This window comes from Rhineura floridana, chromosome 21, assembly GCF_030035675.1.
Source record: "Rhineura floridana isolate rRhiFlo1 chromosome 21, rRhiFlo1.hap2, whole genome shotgun sequence".
Classification (NCBI taxonomy): Eukaryota; Metazoa; Chordata; class Lepidosauria; order Squamata; family Rhineuridae; genus Rhineura; species Rhineura floridana.
In genome coordinates this window covers 13,110,217-13,129,418 of record NC_084500.1, presented here as the reverse complement: position 1 = coordinate 13,129,418, position 19,202 = coordinate 13,110,217, and the positions used below count along the sequence as shown (strand labels likewise).

Here is a 19,202-nt window from a genome sequence, read left to right as displayed (position 1 = left end):
AGGGAGGTTAGGATGATAGCAAAAAGATATTAGCATGCCTCAAGAGAAATGTGGAGCCAAAGTACTGTCTCAAACACCAATGAAGTGATGTAAGCAGAGGGAGCCAACATGGTGCTTCCAGATGCTGTTGGACTATACCTCCCATCAGCCTTGACCATTGGCCATGCTGGCTGGGGCTGATGGAAGATGGAGTCCAACTAATGATGGAGGACCAGAGGTTTCCTACCCCTAGTATAAAGTAATTAAATGAAATGCAGTACCACGCAGGCCATGTTCAGACATGATCAAATGTCAGTTCAATAAACCAAGGTATGGACATACATGCTTCATGCAGCGGCTTTGCCTCCCACTTTGCTCCTCCCTTCACACAAGCAAACAAAGAAGCCAAGAAGCCACAGTTAACTATTGTTTCCTCTAACATCCAAACAAGGCAGATTATGAAGTCATGATTTAAAGTTGGCTATCAAATCCCGGCCTGTTTGGAATCCATCAACCATAGTTTCCCCATTAACACGTAACAGGAAACTATGGTTAACTGCAACTTCCTGGCTTGTTTCGTCTCACATGTGAAGGGTGAAGAAAAGTGGCTGCAAGTGAAGTCTGTGAATCCCTCAACTTATTAAACTGAGATTTTTATCATGGGGACACAGCCGCAGGAGGTGGCCAAATTTGCTATGGTAGTCCACTTAATGAGAAGGGGGCTATCTAGAAGCAAACATGAGAATTATCTGGGGTGGGGAAGACGATTGGCTGGTGCAGCTGTTCCAAATGTGGATGGCAAATGCTTTTTACAGAACTTAAAGCCCTGATTGTACATGTTTAATTGTATTGATCTATCAACAATAGTGTAATGAGCCTTGATTAAAAAAAATAGTTTGCCTAGAACAGCCTTCCCAACCTGTCTTTACAGCACCAGATTTTTATAAGCAACAGTCATCTCATGGCAAAGTGAGACCAGTTTCATATTTATTTTAACTGTGATGGCTCCCACTCAAGGTTTTCTCGGAACAGATTACCACCTACAAAGGCTTGCATCATAAATAACCTGCTTGTCCATTGAGATAATCTGATCCTCTTCCACAGGCACCCCTGATTTCACAAGTTAGGTGGGCAGCTATCATTAGGGATGGGAGAAAATTTTGATTCAGCCTGCATTTAAAGGTGAAACTATCCAATTTGCACTTTCCGAAACACGTGAACCAAAACAAAGCCATCCTCCAAAATTCGCACTTCTCTGAACTTTGTAATGCTAATTCTCCAGCCAAGTAACGTGTACAAAAAATGCATGTACTCAGGCAAAGTGTGTATAAAAGTGTATATATCGGTGAAAATAATATGCATTTATACGAGGGAACATTGCTTTGCAAAATTATATAAATTAGACAAAATTGCATACAATGATGTGTATATTAGGAGGAATCTGCACTAAAATGCTGATGAAATATCTCAAACTGATGTGGAAACCAGAGAGCCAGACAGAGGATTAGCTGGCTGGAGGTGCAAGCCTCTGGCGTGGGCGGAAGGGCGAGAGCAAAAGGGCTCTCGTCCAGAGGCTATCAGCCGTGGATGGGTAGCTGTCAGGCAATACATTAATCAAGTTGGAAAAAATGAGAAACCAAAACTGACATACTCGCCCATCCCTAGCTATCACCCAGATGACTTTTTCTTTAGCAGAACCTTCATGATTCAATCTTCTCCACAGGCAAATTCCCCTGGCACCGTCACTGCTACTACGTGGCAAGCTAGGCCCAAACCCTTTCCCCCCTAAACTTTGAACAATATCAGCTGGCCATGGCTGCTTTTCAGTAACTGTACCGTTTTTTACCAGTGTTGATGGACTATTTTCTAGCTCGCTTAGAGTTAACTATTTAGCGTCACTATTTTATACTGTTTTCATTGGTGATGTAAGGCTCTCTTAGTGGAATAACAGTAAGGGGGGGGGGAATTAACCAATTCTTCCAAATAGCTTACATGCTGTTCCCAAGATTGGTGGCAGCGTTGCACTAACTGTTGATGGATCAAGGAAGGTGGGAGTAGATGTTTCCTTAGTGGAAGCTAATGCTTAGAAAATGACTGAATGCCTCGTCCCTCAAAAGCTTATGAGATAATAAATTGGTTAGTCAAAGGTGCAACAAGATTCATCATTGATTTTCCTGCAGCAAACTTTACATGCTGTGAAGGCTAGGACAGCCTTTCCCAACCAGTGTGCCTCCAGATGTTGTTGGACCACAACTCCCATCAGCCTCAGCCAGCATTGCCAATGGTCAGGAAAGATGGGAGTTGTGGTCCAACAACATCCGGAGGCACACTGGTTAGGAAAGGCTGCTCTAGGAGTTATTAGGAGATGGTTTCTTGAGACAGAAATATTTCTGAAATGTTCACAATGGAGTTTGGGGAAGGTGACATCCCTCTAGCTAAGGGACATGCGTGTGTATTTTATATATAAAATAGCGATTTATAGTAACCCGTCAGGGGTGACAGGCTGCATTGTGCAAAGGAGCTTCAAGACTTCAGTCACGACATAAACATGCAACCTAAACGTCTTCCCCTTAGAGATGCCCTCATGAAAACATGGCAAAACTAGTGCACCAATTTGATCATTTGTGCACATTTTGTTAATTTAAAACAGGGTGTTTAGGAACATAAGAAACTGCCTTTCACCATGTCAGATCACTGCCACAACCAGTCCCGTCTACTCTGACAGGCCATGGCTCTCCGGGGTTCCAGACAGGGAATATTCCCAGCTATATCTGGATATGCTGGGAATTGAACCTGTGGAAGTGTAAAGCTCTGCAAACTATGTAATGGATGACATTGGCATGACAGATGAAGATTTCATTGCTATCCTCTTCCTGCTTTACATCAGCCCTTATGAATGTAGTTTTAGAAGGCAGCTTCAATGTGAGCCCCATCTTCATAATATGCAGCTTCTGGCTTCCAGTGAGAGCTAGGAGGATTTGGCTCAACTGGAGCTCCCTCAGGCAGCAGGTGCTACGGCCCAAAGTCAGGCCATTGGTTGATCTAGTTCATTAAGTTATGAATAACCCGTTCACCAGCATGACATATTTGCACAGAAGCTGCTGTTAAAATCTGTCCATTACTTAAAATGTAATGCAATCTCTGTGTCTACATCTACACACACACACAACACACAGAGAGGTTTTTTTAAAAAAATATTTCAAATTACCATCACCAAAAAAATGAAACACGCACTCCAAGAAACTCCAGTCCAGTCAGTTTCACAAACGCTTTCATAAGTCAACAGAAATCAGCAAGTCAATGCGAAAGCCAGTGTGGCGTAGTGGTTAGAGTGCTGGACTATGACCTGGGAGACCAGGGTTTGAATCCCCACTCAGCCATGAAGCTCACTCAGTGACCTTGGGCCAGCCGTTGTCTGTTTCTCGGCCTCACCTACCTCATAGGGTTGTTGAGAGGATGAAATGGAGAGGGAGAGAGCTGTGTATACCACTTTGAGCTCCTCGGAGAAGATGTGGGTCACAAATGTAATAAATAAATGAGTAATTTAAGTTGTGGCAAAAACAGTGGCAGTCGGGTGGAGCGGGGTGGGGGCATTCACCTGCCTTCCAGTCGTCCCCACTGCAAATGCACCAGCGAGTCAATACGGAGGACAGGTGAGCACATACACCCTACTGCCCCCACTGCTAGGCAAAAAGATACTGAAGACACATTGAACACAACTCCTGTCACATGGATACGATTTATTCCTTGAAAGACGGGGCAAGCTTCAGCTTTCCCAAAGGGCTACTACTACTACTACTATTATTATTATTATATTATTATTATTATTTGTGAAACTGACGTCAACCCCAAACCGATAAAAGGTAACAGCAAAACGCAACTTACTGATGGGCTGCAAGCTTTTCCGTTAGAAATGTAAGCTGGTGAAAGGGTTAAAAGTGACAAGAGGGCAATTCAAAACCAAAGACTCTCTCTTTCTCTCTTGGACATGCTGGGCTGGCTCAACCTCTTTTTCCCCTGCGCCGTCATCCCCTTGTTTTGTGTAACATCCAGCCTGACAAAAGGGGGTTCTGGAGAACTCGAAAGCTTACTTGACCCATTTTGGTGACTTTCTAATAAAGGTACTACCCAGTTGTGGACTTCTGGGGCAGAATCCAACCTCACTCGTTCCATCAGCGCAAGGATTTCTGCTTACACAATGGAACTTCTCCCCCACGTGCCCATTAAATCTGCTCTGGGTTTCCCCCCCAGCCCTCCAGAGCCAATCTGGGGAGGGTGTGCAATGCCCCGTTGGACAGGAGACTATTGCGCAAGTGGAAATCCTTGCACTGATGGAACAAGTTAGTTGGATCCTGCCCTTGGAGAGGTTTTTTTAGCCCCTTCTAGACCAACACGGCTAATTTTTGTGAGTCACTCCCCTTCCCCACCATTCCTTGTTTCTTATACATGAAGCAACATAACAGCAACGCTGTAAACAATTAAACTTAGATACAATTCTCTTATTTGCACATCTGTGGCTTCTCAACTCCCATTCACACCTGGGTCTGTGCCAGCCTTCCCCAACCTGATGCCCTCCATGTGCTTTTTGTTTAACAAAACTTATATACCGCTTGAATATAAAGATCGCTAAGCAGTTTACAAAAAACATTAAAACGATTTTAAAAAGTGAAAAACAAGTAATTAAAGACACAATTCAAACAATTAAAACAGAACAACATCTATCTGTCTGGAAAGGCTTGCCTGTTGGATTAGAATTCCCATCAGCTCAGTGGTCAGGACGGATGAGTGCTTGTACTCCAACCACACTGGAAGGTCTATGTGCCCTTGGGCAGGGGGTAGAAATCAAGAGACTCTTGATGAGAGTCAAGGGCCGCATTCCCTCATGGTCAGCCTTCCAGGGGCTGCATGCCGAGGGGGGGGGGCTCAAGGTAAAAGCAGGTGGAGAAACGGATGGGACCCTCACCTTTGTACAACAGGCTACATGCCAGCCACGCAAAAGCCAGAGGGTGATACACACACCCTTGGATCCTCCATCCAGGCAAGAGGCATCCTCACAGTTCAAGGACATGTCGCAGCCAGGCAAAAGCACTTGAAGAGGATATGAAGCAAGACTGGAGAGGGGTGGGACTAGGCAGAGGAGCATGGCCTGTGGAGGAGGCGTGGCCTGGAAAGAGTCCCAAGGGCCGCATCCTGCCTATGGGCATGAGGCTCTCCATCCCAGCCCTTGATCATCTCCTTGGTATTCAGGGGATGCTACCCCATCAACGATCTGCTGATGTCACCGTCCAGTTTACTACACGGCTCTCTTATTCGTTCTTGGCTCCTTGTATCCTCTTTAAGTCATGTTAGTTTGGGCTAGTTCCAGAGAGACAGGAAGACTAGAGCCAGAGTCATGGAGAGAAATGGCCTAGCACAACGTATGAGCCAAAATCCCCCCAGCCATCTGTGTCCTGGAAGAGTTTATTCCCTGAGAACACAAGAGAACAAGTCCACAAGGAATTTGCTCCAGAGTTGCTGTTACAGCAAGTCTGCATAAACACTGTACATTTATTCCACTATTATTCCACTTGAACCAGTCATGGCTTCCCTCAAAGAATCCTGGGAAGGATAGTTTGTGAAGGATGCTGAGAGTTGTTAGGAGTCCCCCTATTCCCCTCGCAAAACTACGATTCCCAGAGTTCCCAGGGAAGAGAGATTGATTGTTAAAGCACTCGGAGAATTGCAGCTGTCTGAGGAGAATAGAGGTCTCCTAACAATTGTCAACACCCTTCACAAACTATCCTTCCCAGGATTCTTTGGGGGAAGCCATGATTGTTTCAAGTGGAATAACAGTGGAATAAATGTATAGTGTGAATGTGGCCCAACTCACAATAGCTGCGAAATATGATGAGTTTAGATTTCCACAAGAGTAAGCAATTTAGGGTCTTGTTCTGAAGGGCGATGGGAATATTACACCTCCAAGACATTATTAAAATCAAGTTGCAGATATTCCATTGTTTAATACGCAAGAGTTTGGGTGTATAATCAAGACATAGGCCACATCCGCACCAAACTTTATTTCATTTTATTGATATCCCTCACCTTTCTCCAAAGGAACCCAAGCACTATGGTACAACTTTAAACAGTCATGTCTTCCCCCAAAGAATCCTGGGAAGTGTAGTTTGTGAAGGGTGCTGAGAGCCGTTAGGAGACCCTGATTCCCCTCACAAAGCTACGATTCCCAGGGTGGTTTAACAATCAGTCCCTCTTCCTCTGGAAATTGTAACTCTGAGGGGAATCACGGTCTCCTGACAAGTCTCAGCACCCTTGACAAACTGTCAGGATTCTTGGGGGAAGCCATGACTGTTTGAAGTGGTACAACACTGCTTTAAACGTATAGGGCAGATGTGGCCAGATTCTAAGAGAGAGATGATGAAAGATAATCTTATTTGCTGATCTTATGGACAAGGTAAGCTCAGTTTGCATTCTTGCAAGCAGAGAGAGATGCTCCACTCCCCAAGGCTGATGCAACTGCGTGAGGAGGAAAAGGGGCTCCCAACAGCCCATCATACTGGTGCGCGTAATGCTTTACCTTGTCTGCAACTGAATGATGCCCTCTGTGAAGAGTTGAACACCATCTCCTGAGATTTGATTTTTAGATGTAACACTGTTTAGTCAAAAAAAGTCTGAAAATGGGGCAGTCTTTGATTACACTTACACCTGTTCAGATTTCTAAATGACGCAAATGTTACTGAGTGATGTGCCAAGCATCCTTATAGATAAATGTTGTGCTCTTCTATCAAAGAGAAACTTCCCTAGGAAGTCTCCCATCTAGGCACCGACCAGCCTGAGTCCAGCTTAACTTTACAAATGTAAAGGCATTCCAAGCCTCCAAACCACACACAGCACCATCAATTTCCACATTACATAGAGAGTGCTGGAAAGTTTAGTCAATTTTACTGATAAACTGAGATTCATAATGTGGTTCCTCTCCAGATTCCGATTACTGAAAATACACAAAGCATCAGATGAAGCAGCCTCTAACTCAATGAGTTCATTAGCCACAGTATATCCGTTAGTCTTTTTTAAAAGTGCTTTTATAAAAAAAAAAACAGGACTCTATTCCATTTTGATCTAGAAAATCACATCTAACCTAGAAAATGCAACCAAGCTGCCCTTGGGGAACTTGAAGGCAATGAGCTTTCCTGGAAAGCACTATAACAGGGCTGTGCTTTTTTGCAGTTATATACAACAGCAATAAAGGGAGGACGGATGTCTCACTGTGGTGTTTCCCTCACAGCCTGCAACAACTAAGAAAGAAATGCCTGAGCTATGAAGAGTAACTGTTTATGATTATAGCAATTATTTAAGCCAGAACCTACACTACTTATGGTGCTTTGCAGGGCTTTTTTTGTGATAGTACAGTTATGTTTAGGGGGGATTCTGACTTAGAGGCAGTCTGTGTCGTAACAGTACTCACTGAGACAGAGCACCGGCACCTCAACTCATAGAATAGTAGAGTTGGAAGGGGCCTATAAGGCCATCAAGTCCAACCCCCTACTCAATGCAGGAATCCAAATCAAAGCATTCCTGACACATGGCTATCCAACTGCCTCCTGAATGCCTCCAGTGTCGGAGAGCCCACCACCTCTCTAGGTAATTGGTTCCATTGTTGTATGGCTCTAACAGTTAGGACGTTTTTCCTGATGTTCAGCCAAAATCTGGCTTCTTGAAACTTGAGCCCATTATTCCGTGTCCTGCACTCTGGGACGATCGAGATCCCGGCCCTCCTCCCGGCAAACGTCGTCCCGCTCTTTAAAAAGGGTAAAAAAGAAGATCCGGGGAATTACAGGCCAGTCAGTCTGACTTCAGTACCGGGAAAGATATTAGAACAGATAATAAAAGAGTCCATTGGCAACTATCTAGATGACAATGCTGTGATTAGTAGGAGCCAGCATGGGTTTGTCAAGAAAAAATCCTGTCAAACTAATCTCATCTCTTTTTTTGATCGGGTCACTAGCTTAGTAGATGGTGGAAATAATAATAATAATAAAATTTTATTTATGAGTCGCCTATCTGGCCGAATTAACGGCCACTCTAGGTGACGTACATTAACACAATAAAATAAATACAATATAAAACCAATACAAACCACACTCAATAATTAAACTAATCACCCCTCTTACATTTAATCAACGGCATTAAGAACTAACCCACCCCAGAGATCCCGTAGGCCTGCCTGAACAGCCACGTCTTCAAGGCTCGGCGGAAACCTATCAAGGAGGGGGCATGACGAAGGTCGAAAGGAAGGGAATTCCAGAGGGTGGGGGCCACCATCGAAAATGCCCTCTCTCTGGTCCGCACCAGCCTAGCTGTTTTAACTGGTGGGACCGAGAGAAGGTCTTGTGTGTAGATGTCATCTATCTAGATTTCAGCAAAGCGTTTGACAAAGTCCCCCACGACCTTTTGATTAGCAAACTGGTCAAATGCGGACTAGATGGAAATACTGTCAGGTGGATTCACAACTGGTTGGAAAACCGTTCTCAAAGAGTGGTCGTCGGTGACTCTGCTTCGGACTGGAAGGAGGTTTCGAGTGGAGTGCCACAGGGTTCTGTCCTGGGGCCAATACTCTTCAACATTTTTATCAATGACTTAGATGACGGGGTGGAGGGAAGCCTTATGAAGTTTGAGGATGATACGAAACTGGGAGGGATAGCTAACACAATGGAAGACAGGAATAAAATCCAAAGGGACCTGGATAGACTAGAAAATTGGGCTGAAATTAATAAAATGACATTCAATAAAGACAAATGCAGGATTCTACATTTAGGCCACAAAAACAAAATGCATGGGTACAGGATGGGAAATACCCGGCTTAGCAGTAGTGCGTGTGAGAAGGACCTTGGAATTGTAGTGGATCGCAAGTTGAACATGACCCAGCAGTGTGATGCTGCGGCAAAAAAGGCAAACGCGGTTTTGGGCTGCATAAACAGAGCTATAGTTTCCAGGTCGAGGAAAGTAATAGTCCCACTATATTCTGCATTAGTCAGGCCTCATCTGCAATACTGCATTCAGTTCTGGGCACCTCATTTTAAGAAAGATACAGACAAGTTGGAGCGGGTTCAGAAGAGGGCGACGAGGATGATAGCCGGTATGGAGAACAAGTCTTATGAGGAAAGGTTGAAGGAACTTGGCATGTTCAGTCTGGTGAAGAGAAGGCTGAGGGGTGACATGATTGCACTCTTTAAGTACCTGAAGGGCTGTCACATAGAGGAGGGTACAGATTTGTTCTCTGCTGCCCCAGAGGGTAGGACTAGGTCTAATGGTTTTAAGTTGCAGGAGCGTAGATTCAGATTGGACATTAGAAGGAACTTCTTGACAGTAAGGGCAGTTCGGCAATGGAACCGACTGCCTAGGGAGGTGGTGGGATCCCCTTCGCTGGATGTCTTCAAGCAGAGGCTGGACAGCTATCTGCGGGAGATGCTCTAGCTGTGGATTTCCTGCTGTGAGCAGGGGGTTGGACTCGATGGCCTACAAGGCCCCTTCCAACTCTATGATTCTATGTGTGACAACCTTTCATGTACTTGAAGAGTGCTATCCTATCTCCCCTCAGTCTTTTCTTCTCAAGGCTAAACATGCCCAGTTCTTCCAGTCTCTCCTCACAGGGCTTTGTTTCCAGTCCCCTGATCATCCTTGCTGCCCTCCTCTGTCCCAGTTTGTCTGCGTCCTCCTTTTCTAGCTGCCCCTGGCAGCCACTATGCGCTGGCACCCACAATACTTTATCAATATATGAGTACTGGCATCACTTTTTTCATTTTTTAACAAAAAAGCACTACTGTTCTGGGCACAATCCGAAAGAGGAGGAGGAGGAGGAGATTATACCATTTAACAGCTGATAGATACCAGCTGTGTCAACCTTGAAATTAGTAACTTTGAGGGTACCTGATTGCTTTTAAATGTCTGTAGCTATTTTAAATGTTATAGATGTTCTTTTAATTTTTTAAAAACTGTTTTAAATATATTTTATTTCATTTTAAATTGCATTGTTTTAACATTTTGATGTTTGCCACCCTGGGCTCCTTTAGGAGGAAAGGCAGAATAGAAATAAAATAAAATAAATAAATACAATAATGTAACAAACAACAGTAACCATCAAGTTTAATAAAACAATGCCCCCCCAGAAGTCACCACACTGAAATAACAAACATGATCATCATAACCCCTGAAAAGCCTTGAAGAAGACGAACATCTTCAGCAGGCGCGGAAACGATGCTCATGTTGACCTATAAAAGACCTAATGTACATGTCGTGAAGACCATAAGTGACATTCGCACCGTAAGCTCACTGGAAACCGCCTGACCATGAGACTGGGACTGATGGAACATCAGAAGCTGCCTTATACTGAGTCAGACCCACTGGTCCATCTAGCTCAGTATTGCCTACACTGACCGGCAGCGGCTCTCCAGGGCTTCTCCCAGCCCTACCTGGAGATGCTGGGGATTGAACCTGGGACCTTCTGCATACAAAGCACATGCTCTAGCACCGAGCCACGGCCTTCCCCCAAAGGGGAGTTGGAGTCCAACATCACTGGGAGAAGCCACAGGTTTCCTGCTCTGTAAAAGCTGTTTTTATTTTCTTAAGAGCGCCTACAAATACAATCCTTAGGCCCCGAGATCAGCGTTGGCAGCATTTTTGCCAACCCTACAGAGACCACCAGAAACACCCAGAGAAAATAGCATGCAGGAAAAGTTGCAAAGATATCGAGGTTTGCAAATCTGGGTCACTTACCTAAGGGTTTACTCTCAGGTGGCTGCTCCAGCACTCGAAAAGCACTGTATTTGTCTCCATGATCTACTGTGGATATAATTAAAAAAAGGAAAGAAAATAATTCCATCACAGTCAGGGGAAAACAAGGCTTTGGAAAAAATGGAAAAAACCTACCCACCCCCAAATTTTCCCAGTTTTTTTCCAGGCCTTCACATCTCCACACCTTAACCTGTACGTCTCAAGTCCACCACTGCGCTCATCAGGGGAGCACTAGTAGCGGGCCATCATGGGCCAGAAACACAGCAACGAGAAGGCCTGCCTTTAGCGTTGTGGGCCCACCTCGGTGGAGCCCCTTCCCACTAAACGACAGACAGGCATCACCGCTGCTGAGTTTGACGCCTGGCTAAAACAGTTTATTTCAGGAAACATTTGCATCATGAATGCTTCCGTGGCGTTTTAAAAATTTCAGATGTTCTTTGCTTAAATTTCCAAGGTTTTACATTTCTGAGGTTTAACTCATGTGTTAACATTTTGTACTTTGCATAGTTTTATCGTCGTAAGCTGCTTTGAGACCTAAATGGTGAAAAGCGGAATATAAGTTGTTAAAATATTTTAAAAAATTAATGCCCCCACCATGCTTGAACATGGTGAATAGTGGGAAGTATTCTCACCCTCTGCCCTTCGTAGGCAAATGACCCTGTTAAAGGTTTCAGCCATTTAAGACGTAATAAATGGGAACAGTAGCGTGTTAATACATTTGATAGCTGCTTTTTTACCTCCAAGCGAAGCGGAGCCTTCAGTAGGCTTGTCGGCGGCAATCCCTTTGAAAACGGCGTACTTATCCACAGTAGGTGGCATTTTTGCTCCAGAGAGCGGGATCAGCATCGAAGGAGCACTGAATAAAAAGAAGGAAATGGGGGGGGGGACAAGAAGAGAGCTCAGCGCAAAAGGTCTCACTCCCACATGGGGTGCAGAGCTTGGAAAAGTTATTTTTTTTGACTACAACTCCCATCAGCCCAATCCAGTGGCCATGCTGGCTGGGACTGATGGGAGTTGTAGTTCAAAAAAGGAGCTTTTCCAAGCTCTGGGTGGTTGGCAACTAGGTCAGTCAGTAGCACAGGGATTCTCAAGCATCAGGGTAAACAAGGGGCAAAAAATTAATCTGGAGAGATCTTGATGCAAGGATGGTCTCCGGTGGAGTGAGAGAGCATCCCTGTGCAGGGCACCTCAGGCCTTCCCGGCCTCTCTACCTGGCCCTCGGAACACTTCCCTCGCTGGCCCTGCATTTTTACCTCGCTGAAATGAGTCCTTGGCACTCTGGCAATGCTGCTTGCTCATCTGGACGGAGGACAGTCTGTGTATAGAAACTAGCCTACTGTACACAAGTAAAATTTACATTCATTGCTCCACCCACTTTTGCCTCTGACCCCACCCACCATTGCCATGTGGCCCTCAAAGGATGATCAGAAGGGAATGCGGCCCTTGGGCTGAAAAGGGATCCTCACCCCTGTTCTAGAGCGAAGAAAACCACACACTCTCCTACACATGTGCATGCAATGCTGATTTTTATGCTGCAAGGTTTATTGAAGATATTTTAAGGGTAAGAGATGGGGGGAATCAGCAACACGCTGCATGGCATCTTCCCACCCCTTTTACCACCCACATACATTCTGCTCTGAATTCACAGTCCCTATCTTGAGCTGCAAAAACAATGAAAGTTTGTGTTTTAAAGGAAGGGCAGTGCAATTGGAAGGATGCAAAAATCCAGGGGGCCCAGTCACGACAGGCACCACAGCTGCGGAAGGGAAGAGGACACCGATTTCTGCCCGTCCAGGTGCACAGACCTCGGTTGCAATGGCTTCTTGCATCCTTTTCTGACACACCTGTTGCCCTTGTTATCCCCTATCTCATTGTAGATGATGCTTTTTAAAAAAAAAAAAAATCCACCATTTCCCCCCTCTCCTTCCTTCCCTTCACCCCAATTTGCAACCTTCCCGATAAGGAGAGCTCAGTGTGAGTCCAGGCTTCCCAGGTCACTGTTTCAGAATCTTTCAGTGCTGGGGGCTCAGCTTTGGCTTATGTCAAGTCATAGTAAGAAGAGCAGCTGTGAACATATGCAAAGTGCTTTTTCCACATCACAGAGTAACTGCATCCAGCAATAACTCGTTGGAGGAAGGGGTCCAAATGAAACAAGCCAGAGGATAAGACTTCCATGGTAGACACCTAGGGTAGAGACATACTTACAGTTCTGCTAGTTCCACTGCATCTCGACCTTTATTTTCTGAAAACGGGGGCACACAATACTAGTCAAACCCCACTCCTTTTATTGTAAAACCTGGTGGAATCAACTCGAGTGTTCCTGTTGTTATTTGCCTTCAAGTCGATTTCGACTTATGGAGACCCTATGAATCAGCTACCTCCAGTAGCATCTGTTATAAGCCACCTTATTCAGATCTTGTAAGTTCAGGTCTGTGGCTTCCTTTATGGAGTCAATCCATCTCTGGTTTGGCCTTCCTCTTTTTCTACTCCCTTCTGTTTTTCCCAGCATTATGGTCTTTTCTAGGGAATCATGTCTTCTCATGATGTGTCCAAAGTATGATAACCTCAGTTACATCATTTTAGCTTCTAGTGACAGTTCTGGTTTAATTTGTTCTAACACCCAATTATTTGTCTTTTTCACAGTCCATGGTATGCGCAAAGCTCTCCTCCAACACCACATTTCAAAGGAGTTGATTTTCCTCTTATCCGCCTTTTTCACTGTCCAACTTCCACATCCATACATAGAGATCGGGAATAGCATAGTCTGAATGATCCTGACTTTAGCGTTCAGTGATACATCTTTGCATTTGAGGACCTTTTCTAGTTCTCTCATAGCTCTCCCCAGTCCTAGCCTTCTTCTTTGTTGTTATGTGCCTTCAAGTCGATTACGACTTATGGCGACCCTATGAATCAGTGACCTCCAAGAGCATCTGTCATGAACCATGCTGTTCAGATCTTCTATGTCCAGGTCTGTAGCTTCCTTTATGGAATCAATCCATCTCTTGTTTGGCCTTCCTCTTTAGTCTTCTTGACATTCACCTGTAGTCTTGCTTTTGTGCTTTCTTTAACTTTCAACAGGATTCGTTTTTTAAAAAATCACCTTCAAACAGATTTCGCAACTGAACAGCAGATCAACCCAGATGTGGCCAATGGACACGCTTTGCTGTAGGCAACTAGCGTGCTCACAGCCCTAGTGAAAGACTTCAGAGTACCCCAGTGAGGCTGAAGCTCTGCTGAAACTAAGCTGCATTGGACAAGTTCAGGTCTTGCAAAGGAGAACCCTAGGAGGATGCATGCAGAATGTTTTACATGTTTTTAATTGCTTTCAGATGTTTTTGTTTTAAATGTGTTTTTATTTCATTTTGAGACTGCATATACACACCATACATTTAAAAGACATTCCCTTCCCTCCAAGAATCCTAGGAACTGCCGTTTACCCTCACAAAACTACAAACTACCGGGATTCACTGGTTGGGGGGAACACACTTTGAATATATTGGGTAGCATTCAATGCTAGTCCTACTCAGAGAAGACCCATTAAAGGTAACAGACATGACTAACCTAAGTTCATTAATTTCAATTGGTCTACTCTGAGTAGGATTTAGTTGGCTACAACCCATTGTACGTATGCAGTGTGTATCATATTGCTGTATCACTGATGTGTTTGCTATCCTGGCTTCCTTTGGAAGGAAGAGTGGGATAGAAATCTAATCAATAATAATAACAATAGTAATGATTAAATTAGCCTTCTAAAATCAGCCCAAGAAAGCCATTAGCCTATGAAAAGGCTTGTAGCCCACACTTCCATTCTGGCTGTAGTGGAAGAAAAGCAAACAAAAATAAAAAAATTAAAATACAAATTGTGTGTGCCCTTTGATCTGTAGAACTACTAGTGCTACTATTATTAATTAGATTTATTAGTTGCTTGATACCCAAAAGTCTTCAAGTGACTTACAACCATGTTAAAAACAGAAACAAATAGGCTATAAAAACATAACAGTAAAACAACAACCCCTATGCAGCCCCAGGAAACTTTGGCAGCCTGCTAATAACAGACAGCATCATCCAGTCTATCAAGTGCACCGAAAAGATGTCAATGAGGGAACCAGGTGGACCTCACTGGGGAGTGTGTTCCACAGATGGGGAGCCACAACTGAAAAGCCCTTCTACCTTGTCACCACCCCCTGAGCCTCCATCAGAGGTGGAACCTGGAGAAGGGCCTGGAGAACAATTTTGCTTATGAAGTGCCCCATCAAAACTTTGAACAATTTGAGTGCAGCAACTGAGACCTTCTGATCTAGCCAATTAAGTGACAAAACACTGCAGTCCCCATGCAAATATCCATTTAGTTATGCGGGGACGACTGCAACTACTGCCCAAGACAGTGCTTATAATTCTTAGCAGAACAAAGCCACTCTGGAACAGCTTTCTCCCCCACCTCACCCCTCCACATATTATCTCCTTCCTGACAGATCTGCACAGCATCCACAACACTAAAACAAGTCATTTTGTTCTAACCCAAAATATGCACACCAAATAGAAAATACAGTTTCCTATGGGCTTCCCCGATAATATACATATTTTTTTAAAAAATGGACTGGGAGCAAGATTATATTTTACTACTATTTCAAATATCTTTATCAGGGACCTACAAGCTTCTTACAAGCTGAGCGTTTCGCAGATGCATGCTAATGGGGATCCACAAAGCCAGCAGACAGGGAGGGAAACTACACCAATCAAGAGAGACAGAGCCTATGGAAATATTATTCAATTTCACAACAGCTATCTAACAGGATGTGTTTTAAGGAAAGTCTAATTGTGAGACATGTACAGAGCTGGAGACTGTCTCCCCTCCGCCCAACAGCTCCCCAAATAAAAGTCTTTAAAACAATTAGATCACCTTATTCGACTGTAAACAGTTATGCTATTCCAGGAAAGAGGCGGAGTCACACAGGACACAAACGCAGCCGAGGCATCTCAAAGAAAAACAACTTCTCCCTGACCCCCACTGCACCCCATCTGCCAACTCACATCCCAATTAGACTGTCACTCATTGAAATTTCCTGTGCAAAAGGTGAAAAACTGCAGCACATCTATATTTTGGACTGTTCCTTCATCTGTTCTCTATGCATTCGGACACCTCTGAAGATATTGTCAGCAAATTCGACGTGGTGGTTCCTGAGATCTAGGAGCAGAGACTGGTCTGTGTCTGGATGCACGGTTGGACGGCATTTGGAATCAAGATGGCGATTTTAACCAAGTTTGGAAGGGTTGTATATTACAGTTTACCCAACAGCAGTGGAATGAAAATATTTTTTTTTTCCATTAAGAAACTAAAATTATCCACTTATAAATCTCAGTACTTTTTGGTTTCTTAGAGTTCCGGAGCAACGCTGGGTACTCTTTGCTGGTTGAATATATTAATATATAGCGGCTTTTCAATATGGGTAAAGGCAATATGTAATAAAAATTAAAGGTAACATGGCAAAGATTGGATGCAAACACCTACAACCTACTTTGATGTCTTTTAGTGAGCAGTGGGAGGACCTACCTCATGTTTCCAAGCCTTTAAATCTTTTAACTCCTCCATTTTAACATTGTGTTTTATATATATATATATATATATATATATATATATATATATATATATATATATATATATATATATATATATATATATATATATAATTACTGTTGTTCTTACCCGTTGTATTGTTCTGTTGCAGGGGTGGGGAACCATATTTAGCCCAGCAGCCACATTCCCTTCTGGGCACCCTTCTGCAGTCCACATGCCAGTAATGGCCAGAGCGACAAATGTGACATTTACCTTCAGGTAGTAGGCTGGTTTCTACACGCATTCACACACCCGTCTCTCTTCTCCACCCAAGCAAGTAAGAAGCATGATCAGAGCTGAAGGACTTGTCCCAGGTGGGCAAAAGACACTCAAGGAGTTATGTTCCATTCATGAATCAGTTCCTATGAAAGGTCTCGAAACAATTAACAACAACAACCTCAACAATAAAAACAGAAAACAATTTCATATGTAAAAACCGTGAGAGGCAAGAGGCAAAAATGGACAGAACAAGAAATGTGAGAGAACTAGAAAAGGTCCTCAAATGCAAAGATGTATCACTGAACACTAAAGTCAGGATCATTCAGACCATGCTATTCCCGATCTCTATGTATGGATGTGAAAGTTGGACAGTGAAAAAAGAGGGTAAGAGAAAAATCAACTCATTTAAAATGTGGTGTTGGAGGAGAGCTTTGTGGGTACCATGGACCACAAAAAAGACAAATAATTGAGTGTTAGATCAGACTAAACCAGAACTATCATTCATCATTCACGCATCATTGTGGGAGGGAGTGGTTCCAGCTGCTTTGAAACCAGAACTGTCACTAGAAGCTAAAATGATGAAACGGAGGTTATCATACTTTGGACACATCATGAGAAAACATTATTCACTAGAAAAGACCACAATGCTGGGAAAAACAGAAAGAGATGGATTGATTCCATAAAGGAAGCCACAGACCTGACCTTACAAGATCTCAACAGGGTGGTTTACAACAGATGCTACTGGAGGTAGCCGATTCATAGGGTCGCCATAAGTTGTAATCAACTTGAAGACACATCTCTCTCACACACACGAGACTAGTTTTTCCACACATTCTCCTCTCTGCCCTCCATCCAGGCAAGCAAGCGGCATATCATCAGGGTTCAAAGACACATTCCAGCCAGGCAAAACCACTCAAGGAGGGAGTGAAGCAGGACCAGTGAAAGGTGTGGCCTGGGCAGAGTCCCAGGGGCCAGACAGAGAGGCCTGAAGGGCCACATTTGGCTCTCGGGCTTGAGGTTCCCCCCACCCGTTATATCTGCATATAGTTTTGAATTTTTTGAATTTTATTGTTACAGTCAAAAGACCATTTCACACAAAAGTCGTTTCACACAATATACAAAACACAAAATCATTAGATAAATGCTAAAAAGTTTTTTTTTAATTTAAATTTACATTTAACCCTAAAGGAATTAATTAAAATCATTTAGAGCAATAATATAAATTATTTAACAGAAGGATAATTCATCATTGTTTTCCTATAGTGGATGGCTGCCGCACTAAATTTAGCAACTGCGAATGTCACCTCCGGTGAATGATCACCTAATAGGTAATCCAGATAAAAAGACTGAGACCTACCAGGGAAGGGCAATAAAATAGGTAGGATTAATTGAGTTCTTAGATCACGATAATATATACATCGGAGAAGAACATGGTCATTTGATTCAATATCTCCCTCAGCGCATGGACAGAGTCTCTCTGAATAGGGAATTTTGTTATATCTACCATAGAGAACCGCAGACGGCAGGATATTTAATCTCAATAACATGAAAGCTCTGCGATAATTAGGGAGCTCCAAAGTCGAAAGATATGACATTAGGGTACCAAATTTAGGGTTATATCTTTGATTCCTAACAAGAAGTAAATGGTGCTGAAAATCAATATCTTTTAGTCGTTGTTTGACTGATTCGCGAGCCAAGTGTAAGATATATGATGAAGACAGACCTAAACTTGATAGCTTATCAAGGATTGTTTTCTCCCAAGAGGAGTACTGATTATCTGAGAGAACATGAGGGGCCAAACCTAGAGGATTAAATACCAATTTCAGCCAGAGAAATATTCTCAGCTGCCATACACGGGACTCTATGGATTGGAGACCACATTCTAGTCTCAAGATATAATTTGGAACACAGGTGGGAGTTCCTAGGAAGGAGTTTTGAATGGATTCTAGCTTTGTAAAGTTCGTGTATGTAGTAATTTGAGCACCGTATAAAAGTTGCGGAATGATTTTGGCAACGAATACTTTCCTAGCTGGGGAGATAAGTTGGGCTCCTTTAGTATAAAAGAAGGATAGCAGAGTCTTTATCGTACGCCTGGCGTTTAGAAGACAGGAGTTAATGTGCTGCTGTTGGGAGCCAGAAGATTGAAAGAAGATACCAAGATATCTGAAGGTTTTCACCTGTTCTATTGGAAGTTTATCGATTCTCCAGACATAGTTTTGGATCACCTGTGTTAGCCCTCCCTGAGAACACAATGAGCCACTTAAGCATGCAACATGGAAAAGAGCTATTGAGGGGGGGAAACTACTCTGACCGTGGGTGAGGCAGGGATGGAATTGGGGAGGAGCCTCCTGTGCCAGCTCAGGTGTACAAATCTGGATCACATGGTGCAGCCTGTCCTGGGCGGAGGGTGGAGACAACCAATTTCTGGATGCCTCCCTTCCACCGGACGAAGAAAAGGTCTTCCACCATCATCTGCTTTGCTACCTGGTCCTCTTGACTGCTGATGCTAGGGCAGGGGTGGGAAACCATCAGCCCCCAGGCCAAGCTGGGCCCACCATGGATCCAAGTTGGCCCGCCAGGCCATTTCCCCCAAACCTGCCCATAG

The 19,202-nt window shown here is 43.7% G+C and overlaps 1 protein-coding gene across 5 annotated transcripts in view; it reads right to left on the bottom strand.

Moving 5' to 3' along the window:
* The window catches only part of SYNRG (synergin gamma), an 83,742-nt gene that overhangs the window by 40,699 nt on the left and 23,841 nt on the right, over positions 1 to 19,202 (bottom strand). For 3 of the 5 annotated variants that reach the window (XM_061605491.1, XM_061605495.1, XM_061605493.1), the window contains 2 exons: positions 11,502 to 11,620; positions 10,747 to 10,812 (listed from right to left, as the gene is read on the bottom strand). In XM_061605491.1, the coding sequence (XP_061461475.1) occupies positions 10,747 to 10,812; positions 11,502 to 11,620 (185 nt within the window). The remainder of the gene's footprint in view (positions 1 to 10,746; positions 10,813 to 11,501; positions 11,621 to 19,202) is intronic. The other 2 variants (XM_061605492.1, XM_061605496.1) reach the window with 1 other exon arrangement.